A 25,156-nucleotide genomic window follows, 5' to 3' on the forward strand; every position below is an offset into this window, starting at 1 on the left:
GGAGTTCCACTTTTTCAAACCTGGTTAGGCTTTTCTGTTCCATGCCCAGTGGACTAGTGAATGTGAAGGGGATGTTGAGAGTAAACAGAGATCGCTCCTTTGTCTCCCGACTACTCAGACCAGAATACTCACACAAAATTATATTAATTACAACACTGTTTGGCTCAGGCTTCTTATTAACTAACTCTTACATCTTAAATTAACCCTTTTCTATTAATCTGTGTATCGCCACGAGGCTCTGGCTTACCGGTAAGTTTCCGGCGTCTGTCCTCCTCCTTCGGCAGCTACATGGTTGTCTTCCTGACTCGACTATTCTCTCTATCTCTGTTCTGATTTCCTGCTCCTGGCTTCTACTCTGCTAAGCCATTGACCAAACAGTTTTATTTTATCAACCAATAAAAGCAACACATATACAGAAAAACATCCCACATCAGTTGAGAACTAGAGAAAAGGCATGGAAACCTCTTCCAATGAATGTGTTGGTACCCAACAGGGCCGACTATTTAAGAATCTGAAGAGCATGGTTTTGAATTGATTGAATCTTCCACAGGAATGCTTTGGAGTTAGAAAGTCCTGGGCTCCTGTCTCAGCTCACTCTTTCCTATTAGCTCTTTAACAGGCTTTTGGGAAGGTGTTTAGCTTCTCTGTACCCATGCCCTCATTGAGAAATGGGTCTAACATAGAAGCCCTGCAGGACCATCAATAACGGTTATGCAAAGTGAGCCTAGGACTGTGCTCTCCTATAGAAGGTGAACTATTGCTTAGTGAGCCTAAGACTGTGATCTCCTATAGAAGGTGAACTTAGTGACCCCAGGACTGTGCTCTCCTATAGAAGGTGAACTATCGCTTAGTGACCCTAGGACTGTGCTCTCCTATAGAAGGTCAACTATCGCTTAGTGACCCTAGGACTGTGCTCTCCTATAGAAGGTGAACTTAGTGACCCTAGGACTGTGCTCTCCTATAGAAGGTGAACTATCGCTTAGTGACCCTAGGACTGTGCTCTCCGTATAGAAGGTCAACTATCACTTAGCTCTCTGCAGTTTCCAACTAAGTCCACCGACAGGAGATGGCAGTGCCATGCTGTGCAGTCACAGGAGCTGCTAATCTTCAGCTCTGCCTCTAACTTGTGACTGAAGTCAAGGTCCTTGGTGGCTCATTTGTAAACGGGAAAAGAACTTTCATCCATTCATTAGTGTGATACTTCCTGAATGCATGCTATAACCATGTACCATCAGTCACAGCACACCGTGGAATGAGCTCTGCAGAGCTCTGACCACATTATGTGTTTAAGGGAGGTCAAACGATACTTTTTTTTAAGTTCAAGGACATCTGGATTGTTTTCCGCTCAGAAAGTCTGATGATAAAATACCCAATACCAAGGTCTTTCAGATTCCCAGGACTGGGAAGAGTTGGATCTTGCCATTGAAATCCCAGAATGTCTGAACTGGCAAATAAATTATTATAAAGTCTGGAAGTTTCTTGGTCTACAACTTCTCAAGATGATGCTCTTTTGGAAGGAGCCAGATTGGATCAACACTGACGTACTTTTAATATGCTACATTTCCAGAAAGAGACATTTACGGTTTTTTTTCTTTTTTGAAAAATCCCTAATCTCATCTAGTTCCTCCTTCTAGGAGACCCCATATTCTAGGCACAAGAAACAAAGCAACTCAACACTGCTACTGTCTCCAGGCCTCACATTTTAGAGAAGAGAGGACCACAAGCAAGCTAAAGTGACAGCAAGGTTAGAACCCAGGAATATGGTAAGGAGGGTGGGAGGACCAGGGAGGGCTTGTAATCTGACTTGTAATTGTAAAGGTTCTTGTTGGCTATTGCAGGGCTGTTTGTGGGTTGCATGTGGCAAGAAGGGGGTGGAAGAGCTAAAGATAGCTTAGCTAACCTTAAGACTAGCAGTTTCTGGTCTATGTGAATGCCGCTCGTTTGCTGGAACAGGAAGGGTGGAGGACAGCAGGCCCTAGGAGGGAAGACAAGAATCTGATTTTGAGCCTGGTAAGTGTTTGGTGTCCACTGACTGTTCTAGTAGGAAGTCTAAGTGGGCAATGGGATATTTTGGTCTGGAGCTCAAGCAGAAGTCAAGATTAGCAATATGAATTTCAGAATCAAGTGTGTGTGACTGGTCCCTAAAGCCACACACAGGGCAGGATGAGATGGTTAAGGAAGTGATGTAGATATACAAAGACAAATTTCCAGAATCCATCCCTAGTGGGCTCCAGTATTGACAGGTCCAGGGAAGGGGCTCAGGAGGAACAGCCAGTAAGGTTGCAGGGAATCTGGGAGAATGTGAACCCCTCACTGTTTGCTGTGCAAACCTCTCTTGCCTTGCATTCACGTAGGCATCCCCTCCTCTGGGAGCCTTCAGCTGGGCAGTTAACTGTCCCCTGATGCTGTGCGTGCCTTTGGACAGCATGACCTACAAGGAGCTATGATTGTCATTGTGAGTCTTCCACACTAAATGGAGTTTCCCTTAGAGGCACTGACCTTGCCTGGGCCTTAGCCACGGGCCCATACCTAGCTTAGGCTTTATCTCGGTCGGAACCCAGGGAGCGTGCTAGATTCCAGAGGAAAATAACAACTATCATAGTGGTCAAGGAAGGTATCACAAAGAGTGGTCTGAACCTCTTCGGGAGGCACTGACTATCAGAACCATGGAACAGGAGAGAGCAAAGCAGGCTGGCCAGGGCAGCAGAGAACCGACAACCCAACCAGGACAGCACTGGTGGTGCCCAAGGGAAGGGATGCAGATCTGGTTTGGGAGAACAACGGTTGAGGCACCGGAAGCTAGCGAGCCAGACCAAGGGCTTGTTTGCCAAACTTGGTTCCAAACCTCGCAATACCAACATCCCAGTTAACATTAAAATGAGAAAGGTGGCCCAAATTTACCTAACTTCAAGGTCCTGCCCTGGGGTCAGGTGTGAGAACTGTTGTCATAGGAACCAATGTAATAAACATCCAACCTAAGGGACTGCTGTGTGTTAGGGGCTGCTCCACACAGCTCTTACTAGAGCATGCGACAGCTCTGGGGTGTAGCTTACGAGCATGTTCACTCCTTGTGGGTAAGGAACCCCAGACTAGGAAAGGATGGCTTATCAAGCTCGCCAGCAGCAGTTGCTGTAAGAGGGAGCTGGGAGGAACTCAAACCCACTATGCTGAGGAGGAAACCCCCGTTACCACCTCACTGATTCTGTTTCTGTCTGGTCGAGTGTCTGGGCTGTGGGGTAAGGAAGAGGGCACAGAGAGAAAGAGGATCATGCTAGGCCTTAGAAAAGTTATAATTCTAGACATCCAACAGAAGGGTCATGGCCAAGGGCAGAATTAGATGTGGGGAGCAGGAAAAGTATACAGACTAAGCCACAGAGCGAGAAGAACCTTGGGAGCCGAGCAGAAGCCTTTTCTCTGCTTGTGTTTCTGTCACGCGATTGACTACACCTTGGATGACCTTGATGTTTAAGTCAAGGTCACACTGCTGCCCTTAAGTCAGCAGCCAGGAGGCTCTGTGGCTCAGCTGCCTGGACAATGACACAGAATGGGCTGGAATGACCGGGCAGCTGTGTTTCTCAGCAGCAGACTACGGGAGATCCGACCACAGCTGAGCTGTGCCAGCTGTTGCTTGGCTGCCACATTTTCCAAGTCATTACTGTGGTCATGGCTGGAACAGGGTCGCAGCCACATGCCCCAGATGAATGTAATTTGGTTGGCTGGAGCTTATCTTCTGCAGTGCTGCCATCTTGCCTAGCCTGCTACAAGGGCTACCTAGCAAAGAAATAACTTCTTGTGTTTGTGCAGCGTCTCAACAGTTTGCTTCGCAGCCCTTATCTCATGTGAGTTGGACATCAACCCTGCCAGGCAGATGAGGAAACTGTGCTCCTGAAAAGTCATGTGACTTAGGACAGGTCACATGGCAAATGGTTACTATGGCCCAAACCTGTTCTAATTCTGCTCAGCTATCTGGAGCCCAGCTAGGAGCATCCTGAAAAGTAACACACACACATACAAATACAGGAGTGACCTGGGTAGGGAGTGGGATGCCAGTTCCTCTCCCTTGCCAACAAATGGTCAGCGGGTACCACTGGATACCTTGTTAAAGCCTTTTCACGCATATCACTTCCCAATGCGCCCTTCGGGTGTGAGTGTACAGAGAGAACCCCAGTGGCACTGTGGTAAGAAAGACACCAGCACACATGGAGTTGTCTCCTCAGAGAGCATTCAGTGTGGTCAAGCAGTAGCAAAAGGTCCGAGACCTTGAGCCCATCTGCTAGATGTGACCTGACCAAATCAGCAGCAGCTCTGCATCTGGGCCTTCAGTTCTCTACAACTGGCCCTGCCCCCACCCCGAAGGCTGCTTGTTGCTGCCTGTCTACTGCAAGACGTGCAAATGACCATCCCAGCTCTCCCTGCTGCTACTTTGGCCATCCTGGGGCTCTGTGGTTTGGCCATACTTGCCTGACCCCATGTCATGCTCCTAGAATAGCTATCACTACCGAACAGGCCTGGCCCCACAGTCCTCAGGGATCAGCCCTGTGTGTGACCACATCACAGAGCCTCTCTGCCCTCCCTTTGTGGTGGCCTTGGTCAGGACTTCTTTGCTCCAGCATGCCTTGAAGTCCTCCTCACCTGCCCTTCCTAACCTTGTCTTCATGGCTATTGGACACACCTGCTTAGGAACCGAAGGCATGGGGGCCCTGGGATCATGGGTGGGACTCTAGAGGACAATTACCACTTCCTGCTTCTCACACTGCCTCAGTTCCCACCCCTGGGAGAGACATTGCTCCGATCCCTCTCCTCATGCCTGCTCCTTACTGTGACCCTCCTAGCAGAGTCAGGAAACACTGATCTTCCGTGACAGAAAAAGCGACAAACATATGTGCAAACTTAACATACCAGTGCAAGCGAAGCCGCCAGCGGCCCCGGCAGTCAGACAGACCTTTGGAATGCTGCCCATGAGGCTGTAAGGGCCTCAGGGGACAGGACTTCACACCAGGGATTTTAGGAAGCTCAGAAGCAAGTCAAATAAGACAGTGTCCTGTCTAGGGGACATTCGTGCATGACCACGTATAGTTCTAAAAATTGAAGAAATGGTCAGCAATAAGGTTCAGAAAGTGGTCGTGTCGAGGACAGGCTGGGGAGTGGCATAGGGAGGAGATGCTAATAGGGGCCGGGCAGTGGGTCAGTGTGACCACTACAAGTATCTTCTGTTCTTTCATTACACACACACACACACACACACACACACACACACACACACTGCACAGCTCCGCTGGAGCGGATCCCAGAGGCTCTTCTTGGCTGGCCTGTTCTAACAGATCTGGTGGCAGCAAAGTGAGTGCCTGGTCTCCATGCCTCTGTCTCATCCCTGACATCCATGTTCTTAAAAGCTGTTTCAAACCATTCTCCATTTTCTTCCCCCTCACAGACTGGCTGATTGCCCAAGACAGTTAGTTCTTGCTAGACTCCCCAGGAAGTGTCAGTGAACATAAGGGACAGTCTTCAGGATGGTCTTGGCCTCCTGGCAGCGTCTGAGGCTGCAGCCCATGCCCAGGTGTTCTCTGAGTCTCTTCCTGGACATTTCTGACACGTTTGCCCTCGGTGCTGCTGTGGGTGAGTTTTCAGTTCTCTCTTAGACCTTCCTGTCTCTCCTGGACGCCAGCCCAAACATCAACTTGTATCAACCTCTCCTTTTAGCTGCCACACAGGCATTTTGCCTCCAGCTCCTGGCCTTCCTTCCCTCCTAGCTGGGCCTTTGCTAGCCACAACCTCTCTCTATCCTTCCAAGGGCCCAAGTCTCCATCTTAGTTCCTCTTCTCTCGGCTACCATCTCTTCTCTTTCTCCAGGCCTAGCCAGTCAGCCTCTCAGATGGCACCCAGTGTTACCTAGTCTCTCCATGCCTACCAAGACATCCCTCCTCAGAGGCAGCATCTTCTGATTACACAGAAGCATTGGTCTCATTGCAATCTTGCAGCCAGCCTTGACTCAGCCCTAACTCACAGAACAAGGAACTGTGTACTTGGGAATCTGAAAATATAACATGGGCGGAATCTGTTTATAGCCCTCTGGTGGTGGCCACTGCCCTTGGGTACTCCACCACTTGGTCCTAACCTACTTTCCCTCTTCACTGTCTCTCAGATCCCTCATCTGGGCCTTAACCCCAACCGTAGCCACAGACACACCAGGCTTCCCTCTTACCTCCAAGGCAACATGTCTCCACCTAGAACCTTCTGTGGCCATCTCAGTGCACTCTTCCCTGCTGTTTTTTAGCTAAACTTCAAGGAGCCATCCTGGACTCAGTCAGGAATGGTAGATGGGTCCACAGTCCCATAGCACCTGCTCCATTTCCTATTTGATTCTATCACTTGTAATACTCCATTAGTTGCATCTTAGTGGCTCTTTCTCCCACTATGGATTCTTGGCATTGGGCAGCAGAATTCTACAACAATACCTGACCTCCTACTAGGTAGGTGTAACAATTCTTCGATGAGTGAAGACTGTACAAATCCTACAGATCTATGGTTCAAAGAGGGGAGTGGCTTGCCCTCCCTTATTGGAGAGAGAAAGTTGGAAGTTGACTAGAGGTTTCAAAAGCCTGAGGCGGTTAGCTCCTATATCCCCGCATCTGGCCATCCTGCCCCATCCTGCATCCCATAGCGGGTGGAAGCTGGTACGGTTACCTGGAAGCAGGTGGGCCCTGGCCTCCCTGTAGGGATGTCTGATTGGTAGAAAACTTTGAGCTCTGGAGTCAGGGCAATGACAGTCTTGATCACCAAGGAGATGATGTCAGACCAGACCTTCTTGATATCAATGCCTTTGGAAGAGAGTCTACAGAGAATGCTAGAGAAAGTCCTCTTGCTGCCCGTACTGGCGCTGTCAGAGTGGACGAACTTGCTGCTGTGGATGTTGAGCGAGTAGTTGGTCAAGTGCATGAAGACGTGGTGCAGGTTCTGGGGGCTCGGCTCGTGATACGGCTCTGTACAAAATCTAGAGAGTCCATCTTTGGCTATATAAATCTCTAAGGGCTCCAAGGACTTGAGCAGGACGTACAGCCGGATGTCAAACTTGAGCTTGTCAATAAGGAGAGGCTTACAGATGTACTCCTGGACCACTGCTGGCCTGTTCTGGAGGGTCCCAGTCATGCGGATGTCATTGGGATCTTTAATGAGGTAGATTCCATCGCCCTGACAACCGCTGTCTGGTTTCACAATAAAGGTGGGCTTCCAGGTCGGGTCACCATCTTTCACCATCCGAACCTGGGAGGGAGGGAAAGAACCTTTAATGTTGCGTCAGGATCCCGGTTCCCCAGTGCTCACTGGGTGTCTTCCACTGAGATGACACTATCCTGGGGTACCATGACATGGGACCGTCCTCAGTCTTCTACTCTAGGGGGAGGTGGAACATGGGTTAGAAACGCAACCGTAAGACCTGAGTTCAAGTCACATTGTCAGTTGTATTCTTGTGCAAGTCACGGAACTAGTAACAATGACAGTGGCTTGATGCAATCTGTGAGTGCCCGTGACATGGCACTTTACACACATTACTTCATCAAACCCTCCCAGAAAACAAGGCTGTTAGAGAGAGATGCAGCTGCTATGTGTGAGAGGAAAGAGCCTCTGCCTGGGTTCAAGTCCTGGCTGTCACGGCACAAATTATTTCTACCTTCCATATCTGCTACATAGAACTAAAACTATCTTCTTTTTCTGAATCTTCTTTGTTTTGAGACAGGGTACCTTGTCTAACCTGGCTTTGAACTTGCTCTGTAGCTAGGGATGACCTTGAGCTCTTCACCTGCCAAGTGCTGGGATTACAGATGAGCAAACATCACACCTGGCACATGTGGTGCTGGACTCTGTGCAAGCTGGGCAAGCATGCGTCCAGCTGAGCCACCTCTGTGCAAGCTGGGCAAGCATGCGTCCAGCTGAGCCACCTCTGTGCAAGCTGGGCAAGCATGCGTCCAGCTGAGCCACCTCTGTGCAAGCTGGGCAAGCATGCGTCCAGCTGAGCCACCTCTGTGCAAGCTGGGCAAGCATGCGTCCAGCTGAGCTACATTCTCAGCTCCAGGACTGATACTGGGCTGAGGACTCAAGGAGAAAATAAATGTAGCAGACTAAGAACACAAAAGCTGACGTGTGAGGGACGAAAGCCCGACCACTGTCATTTTCAAAGATAGAGTAACTTGCCAGTTCAACTGGGGAGGTGGCAGAGTTGGGACTGAGGACTCGGAAGCCCTGTGCCTTCCCCCATATTCCTTTCACCCTTCAATGGGATAATACAGAGACGTGATCGACCAAAATGTACAAAGCCCTAAGCTCAGCCACCCTGAGTCAGCACATGAGAAAGCGTTTTCTGGTTTGTTAAGGGTGTCTCACAGACTTGGCCCATCCTCTGACCTGTTTGAACTTTTTGAGAATTAGGTTCTGTCTGCTGCAGCATTTGCCTTCCTCCCTGATCTAGGTCAGCAGGACACTCTCATGATGTTCCAGGCACTTGGCCAGAATTCAGATCGAAACCCGTGGTTGTGTATGATTTACAGGTAACTGTGTCCTCCAGGCTGTGGCATCATGGTATTCCTTTGGAGCTCACATGCCGGAAATTTAACCCCTGTATGTATATATGAATGATATCTCAAGGTGGAAACTCAGCAGGCAAATGGTATCTCAAGGTGGAAACTCGGCAGGCAAAGCTGGGGAAGCTATGAGAATGGAGGCTTGTGGCTTCATAAGAAATGAAGAGCGACCACACCTCTCCACTGTCCCCTGGCACATTTGCCATGTCGCATCCTGTGATGCTCTTTGCCACCTTGTGATGCAGGAAAAGGTCCCTCACCAGCTACCAGCATCTTGACATTGGACAGTGGAGCTGAAAGACATGTGTTCTATTCTTTACAAACCGACCGGGAGAGACATCCAGACGTCTGTCCGTGTTAGGGTGCTTTGGGAAGCTACGGAAGCAGAAGACTGAGACGTTGAGGGAGGAGGTCTTCAGTGGGGACATGTGAAGACAGGCAGAGGCGTAGGGGTCACCTTGCTCCCTGCAGCTCCCGGTACAGAAGCTCTGTTCTGAGCTGTCACTAAGAGCAGTGCCCGGAAGGCTGGCAGAGGTGTTGATGGTTAAGGGCTGGCCTCCCGTCAGCCTTTGCCTTCGCTGTGTAAGCCTGACCCAGGCCATCTGCACTCTGGAATGTACTTATCTCTCTGACTGACCTATATTTCTAACTGAAGCTTTTGCTGATTCCTCGGGCTTGTAAAAGATCCTTAACAATGAAGAGACACCTAGAGCCTTAATAATGGCTCCATCAACTGCTTCCTCCACGTCAGCAGGGTTCCGGAATGGAACTTCACAAAAGATCAATCCACCTCTCAGGTCCTCCACAGAGCCTTTCCTGCAGTGGTGACCTTGACGTTTATGTCGTTATTTAATATTCATCCAGGGCATCCACATGCATGGCCTTTACAGTAACTATGGGTGTGACGGACAAATGCATTAGCCAGTGAAAAATGCCAAGTTTGCCCTGATGGGTAATTTCTGCCTCTGAAAAGCCTTTTCCAGGCCAATGATACTAACAGTTCAATATATTATCAGGAGTGATATTTTCTTCTTTGAATTCGGGGTATGTGGCTTAAATAAATTAAACTACATGGTCAATAATCCCTGTCATTTATTACACTGTTGAATGCTTTTTCCTGCTCTTTGCCAGAGTCGTCACTACAAATCAAGATTATTAATTCTAATAGAATCGTTGAATTTTCTGAACTGAAAGGATCCTTGCAGATGGACATCATGCCATCCACCTATAACTCAAAGGGGAGGCTGAGGCCCAGAGAGGCGACAGGACTCGCCTTGGGTCCCCTAGCTGAGCTAGTGGGCACCTAGGATGAGAAGCCAGGTCTCTTGGTCCCACCTCAGGTTCACCTGGCCATTTTTACTTTTGCTAAGATAAAATCCAAGATCTGTTTTCTGACTGCTGTAGGAAAGGCTCTCTTGCTAGGTCAGACACTGCTGACATCTGGGCTCCGACCTCACCCTAAAGATGGCTGTCTCAGAACAACTGCTCTATGGACCCTGAGCTGTCTGGGATGCACCAGTTTCAAACCTGTGTCTGGGTTCCTAGTGCGATCAGAGTCAAGTGCCACAGCCTGGCTCAGTCATCACAGCAACTGCCATGCCAGCAGGACCCGAGTTTGATCTCCCACAAAAAGCTGGGCATGCTGGTGTAAGCCTGTAATCTCAGCACCAGGGAGACAGAGACAGGGGGATGCCTGGGGCTCGCCCGTGAGCCACTCTACATGAGCTGCTGAGCTCCAGGCTCAGTGAGAGACCCTGCCTCAAAAACAGAAGAGGGGAGCACAACTGAGAAAGACATCTGGCTTTGACCTCTGGCCTACACAAACATGTGCGCGCTGTGCGCGTGCACACACACACACGCACCACTCCCCTCCCCCCCCAAAGTCTTCTGACTTCTGGCTTTCCCTCCAACGACTCATGTTAAATACAGTTTCTCTCTCTAGGCCCCACCTTCACCCTGACCCTCACCTCCCACTGAAAATTTTGACTTGATTTCAGCTGAGACCTGGATATGTGATTCTGAAGCTACTATTGGAAATGAAGTTCTACACCTTAGTGTTTGCCAGAGTGCAAGGAAGACGGCTCTGAAGCTACAGCTGATGGTATCTCTGGCTTATCCAGCTCTACTTTCGGATGTGAAATCCATTATCTTGTAACTGTATACATGGATGGCTGAGAGAGATACAGACAGGATGCCTAGGCCAGCTTGCTTGGCACTCAACTCAGGAGGCTTATTGAAATTTTCTGCATCTTTTACTGCCCCCTAGTGGATATTTTGGAAAGGCGGCTGGGAAAGCCAGGCTGTTCAAATTTCCAACAATTACTTAAATGGGATATTATTAGCCTTAAAATGGAAGGGAATTCTAGGAAGGCAGCAACCTTGAGGACTCTGTAGAGAAACAAGCCAAATACGAAAGGCAAGTACTGAAGGATCACACCATACAAGGTCCCCAAGAAGTCAAATCCTTAACAATACACAAGTAGAGGGCGTTTGCCAGGGCCTGGGGTGGTGGTTGTTTAGAGTCTACATTTCAGATGCTCAGGAACTTTAAAACATTCTACAGATGGGTGGTGGTGATGCTTGTACCGTTGAACTTTGCACTTTAAAAGTGATACGGCTACGGGCAAGGAGACGGCTCAGATGGCAGAGTGTCTGTAGCACAAGGGTGTGGACCTGAGTTCTAGCCCCAGCAACCAGAGAAAAGCCGGCATGGTGGCACAGGCCTGTGATGCCAGAACTGGGATGGGGCAGAGAGCACTGAGGCAGGCAGATCCCAGGGCTTCTTGACTAGCCAGCACAGCTGAGCCGATGAGCTCAGGCAGTCTCTAAAGCTAAGGTGGAAAAGAGCTCTGGAGATGCTTGTAGCAGTTTCTGGCCTGCACATGCACAAATGTGCACACCTACAGTCTCACACACACACACACACACACACACGCCCCACATATACCACATACACAGACATGCACACACATACACACACCACATGCACCACACACACCACATATACCACATACACACACATACACACCACATATACCACATACACACACATACACACATACACACACCACATGCACCACACACACCACATATACCACATACACACACATGCACACACGTACACACACCACATACACACCACAATATACCACAAACACACATACCACATACACACACACACCACATGCACCACACACATCATATACCACATACACACACATGCACACACATACACACACCACATACAAACCACATATACCACATGCACACACATACACACACCACATACATACCACAATATACCACAAACACACATACCACATACACACACCACACATCACATATACACACCATACATATACATACATCACACACACACACCCCCCCACATATACCACATACACAGACATGCACACACATACACACACCACATGCACCACACACACCACATATACCACATACACACACATACACACCACATATACCACATACACACACATGCACACACGTACACACACCATATACACACCACAATATACCACAAACACACATACCACATACACACACCACACATCACATATAGACACCATACATATACATACATCACACACACACACACACACCACAGACACACACCACATACATCATATACAGGACATGCACCACAGACACATAACAAATATACCACATACACCTACATACCACACATAGAGCACATAAACCACGCACACCACAAACAGCACAATACCACATACCACCTACAGCACATACACGACGTACTCCACATAATACACCACATATATCATACACACACCACATATATCACACACACATACGCACATACCACATACAGCACATATATTATACGCACTCACACCACATATCACACACATACACACACAACATAACACATGCACACACCAACATACCACACACATACCAAATATACCACATGCACATCACACACACCAGACACACACCACACATACCACAGACCACTCATACAATACCACACAACATACACACAAACCACACACACACCACAAGAGAAAAAAAGATGAGGCTGGTGAACTTTTCTGCATATTACTCTAGTCTTTGGTGGATTTATGTTAAATGTTTCCAGGTCATTTCTAACTGTCGTATGGCCATGGAAAATCACCGGACCTCTGTGCTCTTCTGTGCTCCCCTGTAGAATCAGGGGCTTATTAGGATTAGCCAGTCCCGGGATCCAGCTAGCTGACACCTGCTGAGCAGGGTTTATCTTGACATCGCCTCTGTTGGAGGCTGTGTCACAAACATGTAAGTTACATTACCCACACTGGGAGGTCATGCCGTGTGTCACCACCAGAACGCAGGATGCGACAGCAGGGTGTGGGCAAGAGACTCAGGATGTGTTTGGGGCCATCAGGCCGGGTAGGTGGGAGAAGCAAGCTGCAGTATTGGAGGGATTCAGCAGTTGGACTAGGAAGCCACAAGGAAGTATTGAGAGCAGGCATAGGGACTTCTGATTTACAATGACACCAGGGATGTCAAAGCTAGTGAGAGCCATGCTTTGTCGTACCAGAGGATCTGCATTCCGTCATAACCCAGGCCCTTGGTGCCATAGGCACAGGCTGTGCATCTTCAGGACAAACAAGGCTTTGACAGACAAAATAGATGTAACAAAATGAACATTGGGTAGGTCACAGGGACCCAGTCTTGTGGTAATTCCAACACTTGATATACAAGATGATTTCTGAGGCCAGCTAAGACTGAGGGCAGTTGATACTTAGGTGACCAAGGACAGACAGGGAGGGCACATGGGCCATCAGAAGGGCAAACAGGGAGGTGGACTGAGGTAGCTGCAAAGAACTTAATCAAACGACAAAACAGGAGAAAGTAGGTGACATTTAGGAGACGGCCAATGTTGGAGAATAGCAAGTGAGTGCGAGCAACGTCAGCACACCCAGGTGAGAGAGGACAACGTCAGCACACACAGGTGAGAGAGGACAACGTCAGCACACACAGGTGAGAGAGGACAACGTCAGCACACACAGGTGAGAGAGGACAACGTCAGCACACACAGGTGAGAGAGGACAACGTCAGCACACACAGGTGAGAGAGGACAATGTCAGCACACACAGGTGAGAGAAGACAACGTCAGCACACACAGGTGAGAGAGGACCAGTGTCAGCACATACAGGTGAGAGAGGACGTCAGCATATACAGGTGAGAGAGGACAATGTCAGCACACACAGGTGAGAGAGGACCAGTGTCAGCACACACAGGTGAGAGAGGACCAGTGTCAGCACACACAGGTGAGAGACGACCTGTGTCAGCACACACAGGTGAGAGAGGACAACGTCAGCACACACAGGTGAGAGAGGACAACGTCAGCACACACAAGTGAGAGAGGACCAGTGTCAGCACACACAGGTGAGAGAGGACAACGTCAGCACACACAGGTGAGAGAGGACCTGTGTCAGCACACACAGGTGAGAGAGGACCAGTGTCAGCACACACAGGTGAGAGAGGACCAGTGTCAGCACACACAGGTGAGAGAGGACAACGTCAGCACACACAGGTGAGAGAGGACCAGTGTCAGCACACACAGGTGAGAGAGGACAACGTCAGCACACACAGGTGAGAGAGGACAACGTCAGCACACACAGGTGAGAGAGGACAACGTCAGCACATACAGGTGAGAGAGGACCAGTGTCAGCACACACAGGTGAGAGAGGACAACATCAGCACACACAGGTGAGAGAGGACAACGTCAGCACACACAGGTGAGAGAGGACAACGTCAGCACACACAGGTGAGAGAGGACCACGTCAGCACACACAGGTGAGAGAGGACAACGTCAGCACACACAGGTGAGAGAGGACAACGTCAGCACACACAGGTGAGAGAGGACAACGTCAGCACACACAGGTGAGAGAGGACCAGTGTCAGCACACACAGGTGAGAGAGGACCAGTGTCAGCACACACAGGTGAGAGAGGACCAGTGTCAGCACACACAGGTGAGAGAGGACCTGTGTCAGCACACACAGGTGAGAGAGGACCAGTGTCAGCACACACAGGTGAGAGAGGACAACGTCAGCACACACAGGTGAGAGAGGACAACGTCAGCACACACAGGTGAGAGAGGACCAGTGTCAGCACACAGGTGAGAGAGGACAACGTCAGCACACACAGGTGAGAGAGGACAACGTCAGCACACACAGGTGAGAGAGGACCTGTGTCAGCACACACAGGTGAGAGAGGACAACGTCAGCACACACAGGTGAGAGAGGACAACGTCAGCACACACAGGTGAGAGAGGACAACGTCAGCACACACAGGTGAGAGAGGACAACGTCAGCACACACAGGTGAGAGAGGACAACGTCAGCACACACAGGTGAGAGAGGACCAGTGTCAGCACACACAGGTGAGAGAGGACAACGTCAGCACACACAGGTGAGAGAGGACAACGTCAGCACACACAGGTGAGAGAGGACCAGTGTCAGCACACACAGGTGAGAGAGGACAACGTCAGCACACACAGGTGAGAGAGGACAACGTCAGCACACACAGGTGAGAGAGGACAACGTCAGCACACACAGGTGAGAGAGGACAACGTCAGCACACACAGGTGAGAGAGGACAACGTCAGCACACACAGGTGAGAGAGGACAACGTCAGCACACACAGGTGAGAGAGGACAACGTCAGCACACACAGGTGAGAGAGGACAATGTCAGCACACACAGGTGAGAGAAGACAACGTCAGCACACACAGGTGAGAGAGGACAACGTCAGCACACACAGGTGAGAGAGGACAACGTCAGCACACACAGGTGAGAGAGGACCAGTGTCAGCACACACAGGTGAGAGAGGACCAGTGTCAGCACACACAGGTGAGAGAGGACAACGTCAGCACACACAGGTGAGAGAGGACCAGTGTCAGCACACACAGGTGAGAGAGGACAACGTCAGCACACACAGGTGAGAGAGGACAACGTCAGCACACACAGGTGAGAGAGGACAACGTCAGCACACACAGGTGAGAGAGGACAACGTCAGCACACACAGGTGAGAGAGGACCAGTGTCAGCACATACAGGTGAGAGAGGACCAGTGTCAGCACACACAGGTGAGAGAGGACAACGTCAGCACACACAGGTGAGAGAGGACAACGTCAGCACACACAGGTGAGAGAGGACCAGTGTCAGCACACACAGGTGAGAGAGGACAACGTCAGCACACACAGGTCAGAGAGGACAACGTCAGCACACACAGGTGAGAGAGGACCAGTGTCAGCACACACAGGTGAGAGAGGACAACGTCAGCACACACAGGTGAGAGAGGACAACGTCAGCACACACAGGTGAGAGAGGACAACGTCAGCACACACAGGTGAGAGAGGACCAGTGTCAGCACACACAGGTGAGAGGACAACGTCAGCACACACAGGTGAGAGAGGACAACGTCAGCACACACAGGTGAGAGAGGACAACGTCAGCACACACAGGTGAGAGAGGACAACGTCAGCACACACAGGTGAGAGAGGACAACGTCAGCACACACAGGTGAGAGAGGACAACGTCAGCACACACAGGTGAGAGAGGACAACGTCAGCACACACAGGTGAGAGAGGACAACGTCAGCACACACAGGTGAGAGAGGACCAGTGTCAGCACACACAGGTGAGAGAGGACAACGTCAGCACACACAGGTCAGAGAGGACAACGTCAGCACACACAGGTGAGAGAGGACCAGTGTCAGCACACACAGGTGAGAGAGGACAACGTCAGCACACACAGGTGAGAGAGGACAACGTCAGCACACACAGGTGAGAGAGGACAACGTCAGCACACACAGGTGAGAGAGGACAACGTCAGCACACACAGGTGAGAGAGGACCAGTGTCAGCACACACAGGTGAGAGAGGACAACGTCAGCACACACAGGTGAGAGAGGACCAGTGTCAGCACACACAGGTGAGAGAGGACAACGTCAGCACACACAGGTGAGAGAGGACCAGTGTCAGCACACACAGGTGAGAGAGGACCAGTGTCAGCACACACAGGTGAGAGAGGACAACGTCAGCACACACAGGTGAGAGAGGACAACGTCAGCACACATAGGTGAGAGAGGACAACGTCAGCACACACAGGTGAGAGAGGACAACGTCAGCACACACAGGTGAGAGAGGACCAGTGTCAGCACACACAGGTGAGAGAGGACAACGTCAGCACACACAGGTGAGAGAGGACAACGTCAGCACACACAGGTGAGAGAGGACCAGTGTCAGCACACACAGGTGAGAGAGGACAACGTCAGCACACACAGGTGAGAGAGGACAACGTCAGCACACACAGGTGAGAGAGGACAACGTCAGCACACAGGTGAGAGAGGACCAGTGTCAGCACACACAGGTGAGAGAGGACCAGTGTCAGCACACACAGGTGAGAGAGGACCAGTGTCAGCACACACAGGTGAGAGAGGACAACGTCAGCACACACAGGTGAGAGAGGACAACGTCAGCACACACAGGTGAGAGAGGACAACGTCAGCACACACAGGTGAGAGAGGACAACGTCAGCACACACAGGTGAGAGAGGACAACGTCAGCACACACAGGTGAGAGAGGACAACGTCAGCACATACAGGTGAGAGAGGACCAGTGTCAGCACACACAGGTGAGAGAGGACCAGTGTCAGCACACACAGGTGAGAGAGGACCAGTGTCAGCACACACAGGTGAGAGAGAACAACGTCAGCACACACAGGTGAGAGAGGACAACGTCAGCACACACAGGTGAGAGAGGACAACGTCAGCACACACAGGTGAGAGAGGACCAGTGTCAGCACACACAGGTGAGAGAGGACAACGTCAGCACACACAGGTGAGAGAGGACAACGTCAGCACACACAGGTGAGAGAGGACAATGTCAGCACACACAGGTGAGAGAGGACCAGTGTCAGCACACACAGGTGAGAGAGGACAACGTCAGCACACACAGGTGAGAGAGGACAACGTCAGCACACACAGGTGAGAGAGAACAACGTCAGCACACACAGGTGAGAGAGGACAACGTCAGCACACACAGGTGAGAGAGAACAACGTCAGCACACACAGGTGAGAGAGGACAATGTCAGCACACACAGGTGAGAGAGGACAACGTCAGCACACACAGGTGAGAGAGGACAACGTCAGCACACACAGGTGAGAGAGGACCAGTGTCAGCACACACAGGTGAGAGAGGACAACGTCAGCACACACAGGTGAGAGAGGACAACGTCAGCACACACAGGTGAGAGAGGACAACGTCAGCACACACAGGTGAGAGAGGACAACGTCAGCACACACAGGTGAGAGAGGACAACGTCAGCACATACAGGTGAGAGAGGACCAGTGTCAGCACACACAGGTGAGAGAGGACAACGTCAGCACACACAGGTGAGAGAGGACAACGTCAGCACACACAGGTGAGAGAGGACAACATCAGCACACACAGGTGAGAGAGGACAACATCAGCACACACAGGTGAGAGAGGACAACGTCAGCACACACAGGTGAGAGAGGACAACGTCAGCACACACAGGTGAGAGAGGACAACGTCAGCACACACAGGTGAGAGAGGACAACGTCAGCACATACAGGTGAGAGAGGACCAGTGTCAGCACACACAGGTGAGAGAGGACAACATCAGCACACACAGGTGAGAGAGGACAACATCAGCACACACAGGTGAGAGAGGACAACGTCAGCACACACAGGTGAGAGAGGACAACGTCAGCACACACAGGTGAGAGAGGACCAGTGTCAGCACACACAGGTGAGAGAGGACCAGTGTCAGCACACACAGGTGAGAGAGGACCAGTGTCAGCACACACAGGTGAGAGAGGACCAGTGTCAGCACACACAGGTGAGAGAGGACCAGTGTCAGCACACACAGGTGAGAGAGGACAATGTCAGCACACACAGGTGAGAGAGGACCAGTGTCAGCACTCACAGGTGAGAGAGGACCAGTGTCAGCACACACAGGTGAGAGAGGACAACGTCAGCACACACAGGTGAGAGAGGACAACGTCAGCACACACAGGTGAGAGAGGACAACGTCAGCACACACAGGTGAGAGAGGACAACGTCAGCACACACAGGTGAGAGAGGACCAGTGTCAGCACACACAGGTGAGAGAGGACCAGTGTGAGCACACACAGGTGAGAGAGGACAACGTCAGCACACACAGGTGAGAGAGGACAACGTCAGCACACACAGGTGAGAGAGGACAACGTCAGCACACACAGGTGAGAGAGGACAACGTCAGCACATACAGGTGAGAGAGGACAACGTCAGCACACACAGGTGAGAGAGGACCAGTGTCAGCACACAGGTGAGAGAGGACAACGTCAGCACACACAGGTGAGAGAGGACAACATCAGCACACACAGGTGAGAGAGGACCAGTGTCAGCACACACAGGTGAGAGAGGACAACGTCAGCACACACAGGTGAGAGAGGACAACGTCAGCACACACAGGTGAGAGAAGACAACGTCAGCACACACAGGTGAGAGAGGACAACATCAGCACACACAGGTGAGAGAGGACCAGTGTCAGCACACACAGGTGAGAGAGGACAACGTCAGCACACACAGGTGAGAGAGGACAACGTCAGCACACACAGGTGAGAGAGGACAACGTCAGCACACACAGGTGAGAGAGGACAACGTCAGCACACACAGGTGAGAGAGGACCAGTGTCAGCACACACAGGTGAGAGAGGACAACGTCAGCACACACAGGTGAGAGAGGACAACGTCAGCACACACAGGTGAGAGAGGACAACGTCAGCACACACAGGTGAGAGAGGACCAGTGTCAGCACACACAGGTGAGAGAGGACAACATCAGCACACACAGGTGAGAGAGGACAACATCAGCACACACAGGTGAGAGAGGACAACGTCAGCACACACAGGTGAGAGAGGACAACGTCAGCACACACAGGTGAGAGAGGACAACGTCAGCACACACAGGTGAGAGAGGACAACGTCAGCACATACAGGTGAGAGAGGACCAGTGTCAGCACACACAGGTGAGAGAGGACAACATCAGCACACACAGGTGAGAGAGGACCAGTGTCAGCACACACAGGTGAGAGAGGACCAGTGTCAGCACACACAGGTGAGAGAGGACAACGTCAGCACACACAGGTGAGAGAGGACCAGTGTCAGCACACACAGGTGAGAGAGGACCAGTGTCAGCACACACAGGTGAGAGAGGACAATGTCAGCACACACAGGTGAGAGAGGACCAGTGTCAGCACACACAGGTGAGAGAGGACCAGTGTCAGCACACACAGGTGAGAGAGGACAACGTCAGCACACACAGGTGAGAGAGGACCAGTGTCAGCACACACAGGTGAGAGAGGACCAGTGTCAGCACACACAGGTGAGAGAGGACCAGTGTCAGCACACACAGGTGAGAGAGGACCAGTGTCAGCACACACAGGTGAGAGAGGACCAGTGTCAGCACACACAGGTGAGAGAGGACAATGTCAGCACACACAGGTGAGAGAGGACCAGTGTCAGCACTCACAGGTGAGAGAGGACCAGTGTCAGCACACACAGGTGAGAGAGGACAACGTCAGCACACACAGGTGAGAGAGGACAACGTCAGCACACACAGGTGAGAGAGGACAACGTCAGCACATACAGGTGAGAGAGGACAACGTCAGCACACACAGGTGAGAGAGGACCAGTGTCAGCACACAGGTGAGAGAGGACAACGTCAGCACACACAGGTGAGAGAGGACAACATCAGCACACACAGGTGAGAGAGGACCAGTGTCAGCACACACAGGTGAGAGAGGACAACGTCAGCACACACAGGTGAGAGAGGACAACGTCAGCACACACAGGTGAGAGAGGACAACGTCAGCACACACAGGTGAGAGAGGACAACATCAGCACACACAGGTGAGAGAGGACCAGTGTCAGCACACACAGGTGAGAGAGGACAACGTCAGCACACACAGGTGAGAGAGGACAACGTCAGCACACACAGGTGAGAGAGGACAACGTCAGCACACACAGGTGAGAGAGGACAACGTCAGCACACACAGGTGAGAGAGGACCAGTGTCAGCACACACAGGTGAGAGAGGACAACGTCAGCACACACAGGTGAGAGAGGACCAGTGTCAGCACACACAGGTGAGAGAGGACCAGTGTCAGCACACACAGGTGAGAGAGGACCAGTGTCAGCACACACAGGTGAGAGAGGACCAGTGTCAGCACACACAGGTGAGAGAGGACAATGTCAGCACACACAGGTGAGAGAGGACCAGTGTCAGCACTCACAGGTGAGAGAGGACCAGTGTCAGCACACACAGGTGAGAGAGGACAACGTCAGCACACACAGGTGAGAGAGGACAACGTCAGCACACACAGGTGAGAGAGGACAACGTCAGCACATACAGGTGAGAGAGGACAACGTCAGCACACACAGGTGAGAGAGGACCAGTGTCAGCACACAGGTGAGAGAGGACAACGTCAGCACACACAGGTGAGAGAGGACAACATCAGCACACACAGGTGAGAGAGGACCAGTGTCAGCACACACAGGTGAGAGAGGACAACGTCAGCACACACAGGTGAGAGAGGACAACGTCAGCACACACAGGTGAGAGAGGACAACGTCAGCACACACAGGTGAGAGAGGACAACATCAGCACACACAGGTGAGAGAGGACCAGTGTCAGCACACACAGGTGAGAGAGGACAACGTCAGCACACACAGGTGAGAGAGGACAACGTCAGCACACACAGGTGAGAGAGGACAACGTCAGCACACACAGGTGAGAGAGGACAACGTCAGCACACACAGGTGAGAGAGGACCAGTGTCAGCACACACAGGTGAGAGAGGACAACGTCAGCACACACAGGTGAGAGAGGACAACGTCAGCACACACAGGTGAGAGAGGACAACGTCAGCACACAGAGGTGAGAGAGGACAACGTCAGCACACACAGGTGAGAGAGGACAACGTCAGCACACACAGGTGAGAGAGGACCAGTGTCAGCACACACAGGTGAGAGAGGACAACGTCAGCACACACAGGTGAGAGAGGACAACGTCAGCACACACAGGTGAGAGAGGACAACGTCAGCACACACAGGTGAGAGAGGACAACGTCAGCACACACAGGTGAGAGAGGACCAGTGTCAGCACACACAGGTGAGAGAGGACAACGTCAGCACACACAGGTGAGAGAGGACAACGTCAGCACACACAGGTGAGAGAGGACCAGTGTCAGCACACACAGGTGAGAGAGGACAACGTCAGCACACACAGGTGAGAGAGGACAACGTCAGCACACACAGGTGAGAGAGGACAACGTCAGCACACACAGGTGAGAGAGGACAACGTCAGCACATACAGGTGAGAGAGGACAACGTCAGCACACACAGGTGAGAGAGGACAACGTCAGCACACACAGGTGAGAGAGGACCAGTGTCAGCACACACAGGTGAGAGAGGACAACATCAGCACACACAGGTGAGAGAGGACAACGTCAGCACACACAGGTGAGAGAGGACCAGTGTCAGCACACACAGGTGAGAGGACAACGTCAGCACACACAGGTGAGAGAGGACAACGTCAGCACTCACAGGTGAGAGAGGACAACGTCAGCACACACAGGTGAGAGAGGACAACGTCAGCACACACAGGTGAGAGAGGACAACGTCAGCACACACAGGTGAGCGCGAGCAACGTCAGCACACACAGGTGAGAGAGGACAACGTCAGCACACACAGGTGAGAGGACCAGTGTCAGCACACACAGGTGAGAGAGGACAATGTCAGCACATACAGGTGAGAGAGGACAACGTCAGCACACACAGGTGAGAGCAACGTCAGCACACACAGGTGAGAGAGGACAACGTCAGCACACACAGGTGAGAGAGGACAACATCAGCACACACAGGTGAGAGAGGACCAGTGTCAGCACACACAGGTGAGAGAGGACCAGTGTCAGCACACACAGGTGAGAGAGGACAACGTCAGCACACACAGGTGAGAGAGGACCAGTGTCAGCACATACAGGTGAGAGAGGACCAGTGTCAGCACACACAGGTGAGAGAGGACAACGTCAGCACACACAGGTGAGAGAGGACAACGTCAGCACACACAGGTCAGAGAGGACAACGTCAGCACACACAGGTGAGAGAGGACAACGTCAGCACACACAGGTGAGAGAGGACAACATCAGCACACACAGGTGAGAGAGGACAACGTCAGCACACACAGGTGAGAGAGGACCAGTGTCAGCACACACAGGTGAGAGAGGACAATGTCAGCACACACAGGTGAGAGAGGACAACGTCAGCACACACAGGTGAGAGAGGACCAGTGTCAGCACACACAGGTGAGAGAGGACAACGTCAGCACACACAGGTGAGAGAGGACAACGTCAGCACACACAGGTCAGAGAGGACAACGTCAGCACACACAGGTGAGAGAGGACAACGTCAGCACACACAGGTGAGAGAGGACAACGTCAGCACACACAGGTGAGAGAGGACAACATCAGCACACACAGGTGAGAGAGGACAACGTCAGCACACACAGGTGAGAGAGGACCAGTGTCAGCACACACAGGTGAGAGAGGACAATGTCAGCACACACAGGTGAGAGAGGACAACGTCAGCACACACAGGTGAGAGAGGACCAGTGTCAGCACACACAGGTGAGGGAGACCCAATGGCAATCTACACAAGGGTCCCACTCATGACATCAACAGGGGTGAGTGAACAGCTCATGATGCTATTGGTCAGGCACTGTTCTACACATTTCCTCACATTTAATCCTAACAAAAATCTTATTTTATTGGGCAGAAAATGGAGGGGAGGAGGTAGAGATGTCTATTAAACTGCCAAAAGTAATACAGCCACTAGAGAGGAAACCAGGGTTAGAACTTAGGCAGTCAGATTCTAGAGTCCATGTCTAAAATGAATATATTACACTCTGGTGGGAGAGGTGAGCCTAACTGGCAAGGACCTTGAATTTCATTCCTGGGACTTTGGGTGATACCGTGTAAAGGTGGGGACTTCCTAACGTGCTTTTGAGAAGGAAGAAAAGAATTGATACGTGTCATGGAATGATCTTTCAGCCCCTGGACAGAAAATGTTCTGGGTCAGATGTTCAAGGACTGAGAGAAAATGCTGCAACAAGACAGTGGAACTGGAGGGAAGGAGGAAGGTTGAGCAAAATACACAGACCCAGTGCGTGACACTTTAGATAGGAACTGCTTGCTCCCAAAGCCTCCTGTCACAGCGGCTCCTCCTCCAATGTATGCAGTATTCCCAAGTGAGACCCTGCAGACTGAGGCTCTGCCTTTATCAGCAGATTATCCCACTGATGAACTCAGAATATGAATGGACAAGCTGGAGCGAAGGCTCAGCAGTGTGGAGCTCATGCTGTTTTTGCAGAGCCAGAGCTGGGTTCCCAGCACCTATGTCAGGAGGCTCGCAGCTGCCCATAACTCTGGCTCGGGGATCCAACCTCTTCCAACAGGTGCTTGCTCACATGCACATGCTCCCACACACGAATACATAGAATTGAACCATTTAAAAAAAGTTTAAAAATAGTTGGGATAGACTAGTGGGAGGTGGGGCCCTATGGGAGTGGAGGCTAGTGGGGGACGTTGGTCTCTGAGACCCCTTCTTGTCACCTCTCTGCTGCCCACCCACATGAGGTGAGCTGTTTCCCCTCCTGCCCTCCGCCATGTTTACCTCACCCCAGGCCCACAGCAGTAGAGCCAGACAATCATGGGCCTAAACCCCTAACAGTCTAAAACTGCACCAGGTCCTCCCTCCTTTCAGTTGTTTAGATCAAGTGTTTCGTTACAATGACGAGAAACTACTCTTGGACTAGGGCGAGGGGCATATGGGCTAGGGAACTAAGAGCAGGGAAGATTTAGCAGGGAGTGGGGAGTGGGAGGCAGGGCAAGGTGATGAGCCAGGTAGAGGGACCAAAGGACACACAGCTGGGAGTGCTTGTCAGTCGGTGTTTTAGTGACTTCTTTGCCACTGTGATAAAACACCATGGCCAATGCAGCTTACAGAAAGGTTATTTTGGTTAATGGCTCCTGGGGGGATAAGAGTTCATGGTGACTGAAGTAGCAAAGCCAAAAGCTCAGACCTTAAACCACAAGCAGGAAGCTGGGAGCACTAACTAGAAATGGTGTGGGTCTTTCAACTCCCCAAACCTAGTGACACATTCTTCCAGCAAGGCTGCACCTCTTAAACCTCCCTGAACAGTGCCACCAGCTGGGGACCAAGTTGTTTAAACACAGAGCCTATGGGGGACATTCTCATTCCAGTCCCCATGCTTGGACATGAGTCTAGAGTTCGGGAGAGAGGTGTGGTCACCAGGTGATGATGGCTGCACAGAGCAGATCATCTTGGGAAATGAAGAAGGGTACACCCCAGAACTGGAGTCAGAAAAGGGCACAAATATCGCGAGGCATCCATCTTCTGAGCTGACCTGCAGACAACTTATAGATTTTCAGCAGGAGATGGATGGCGACCCCCACGAGAACTGCCACATAGGAGGT

General features: G+C 51.3%; 1 protein-coding gene across 6 annotated transcripts in view; it reads right to left on the bottom strand.

Annotated features, from left to right (window-relative positions):
- Nucleotides 1–25,156, bottom strand: part of Ttll11 (tubulin tyrosine ligase like 11) — a 234,613-nt gene that overhangs the window by 136,076 nt on the left and 73,381 nt on the right. For all 6 annotated transcript variants that reach the window (XR_012911832.1, XR_012911833.1, XM_075986022.1 and 3 more), the window contains one exon: nucleotides 6,685–7,260. Coding sequence is in view for 4 of the 6 variants with exons in the window: in XM_075986022.1 (XP_075842137.1) it covers nucleotides 6,685–7,260 (576 nt within the window). In the remaining 2 variants the exon portion in view is untranslated. The remainder of the gene's footprint in view (nucleotides 1–6,684; nucleotides 7,261–25,156) is intronic.

The sequence above is a fragment of the Microtus pennsylvanicus genome, chromosome 9 (genome assembly GCF_037038515.1).
Source record: "Microtus pennsylvanicus isolate mMicPen1 chromosome 9, mMicPen1.hap1, whole genome shotgun sequence".
Lineage (NCBI taxonomy): Eukaryota > Metazoa > Chordata > Mammalia > Rodentia > Cricetidae > Microtus > Microtus pennsylvanicus.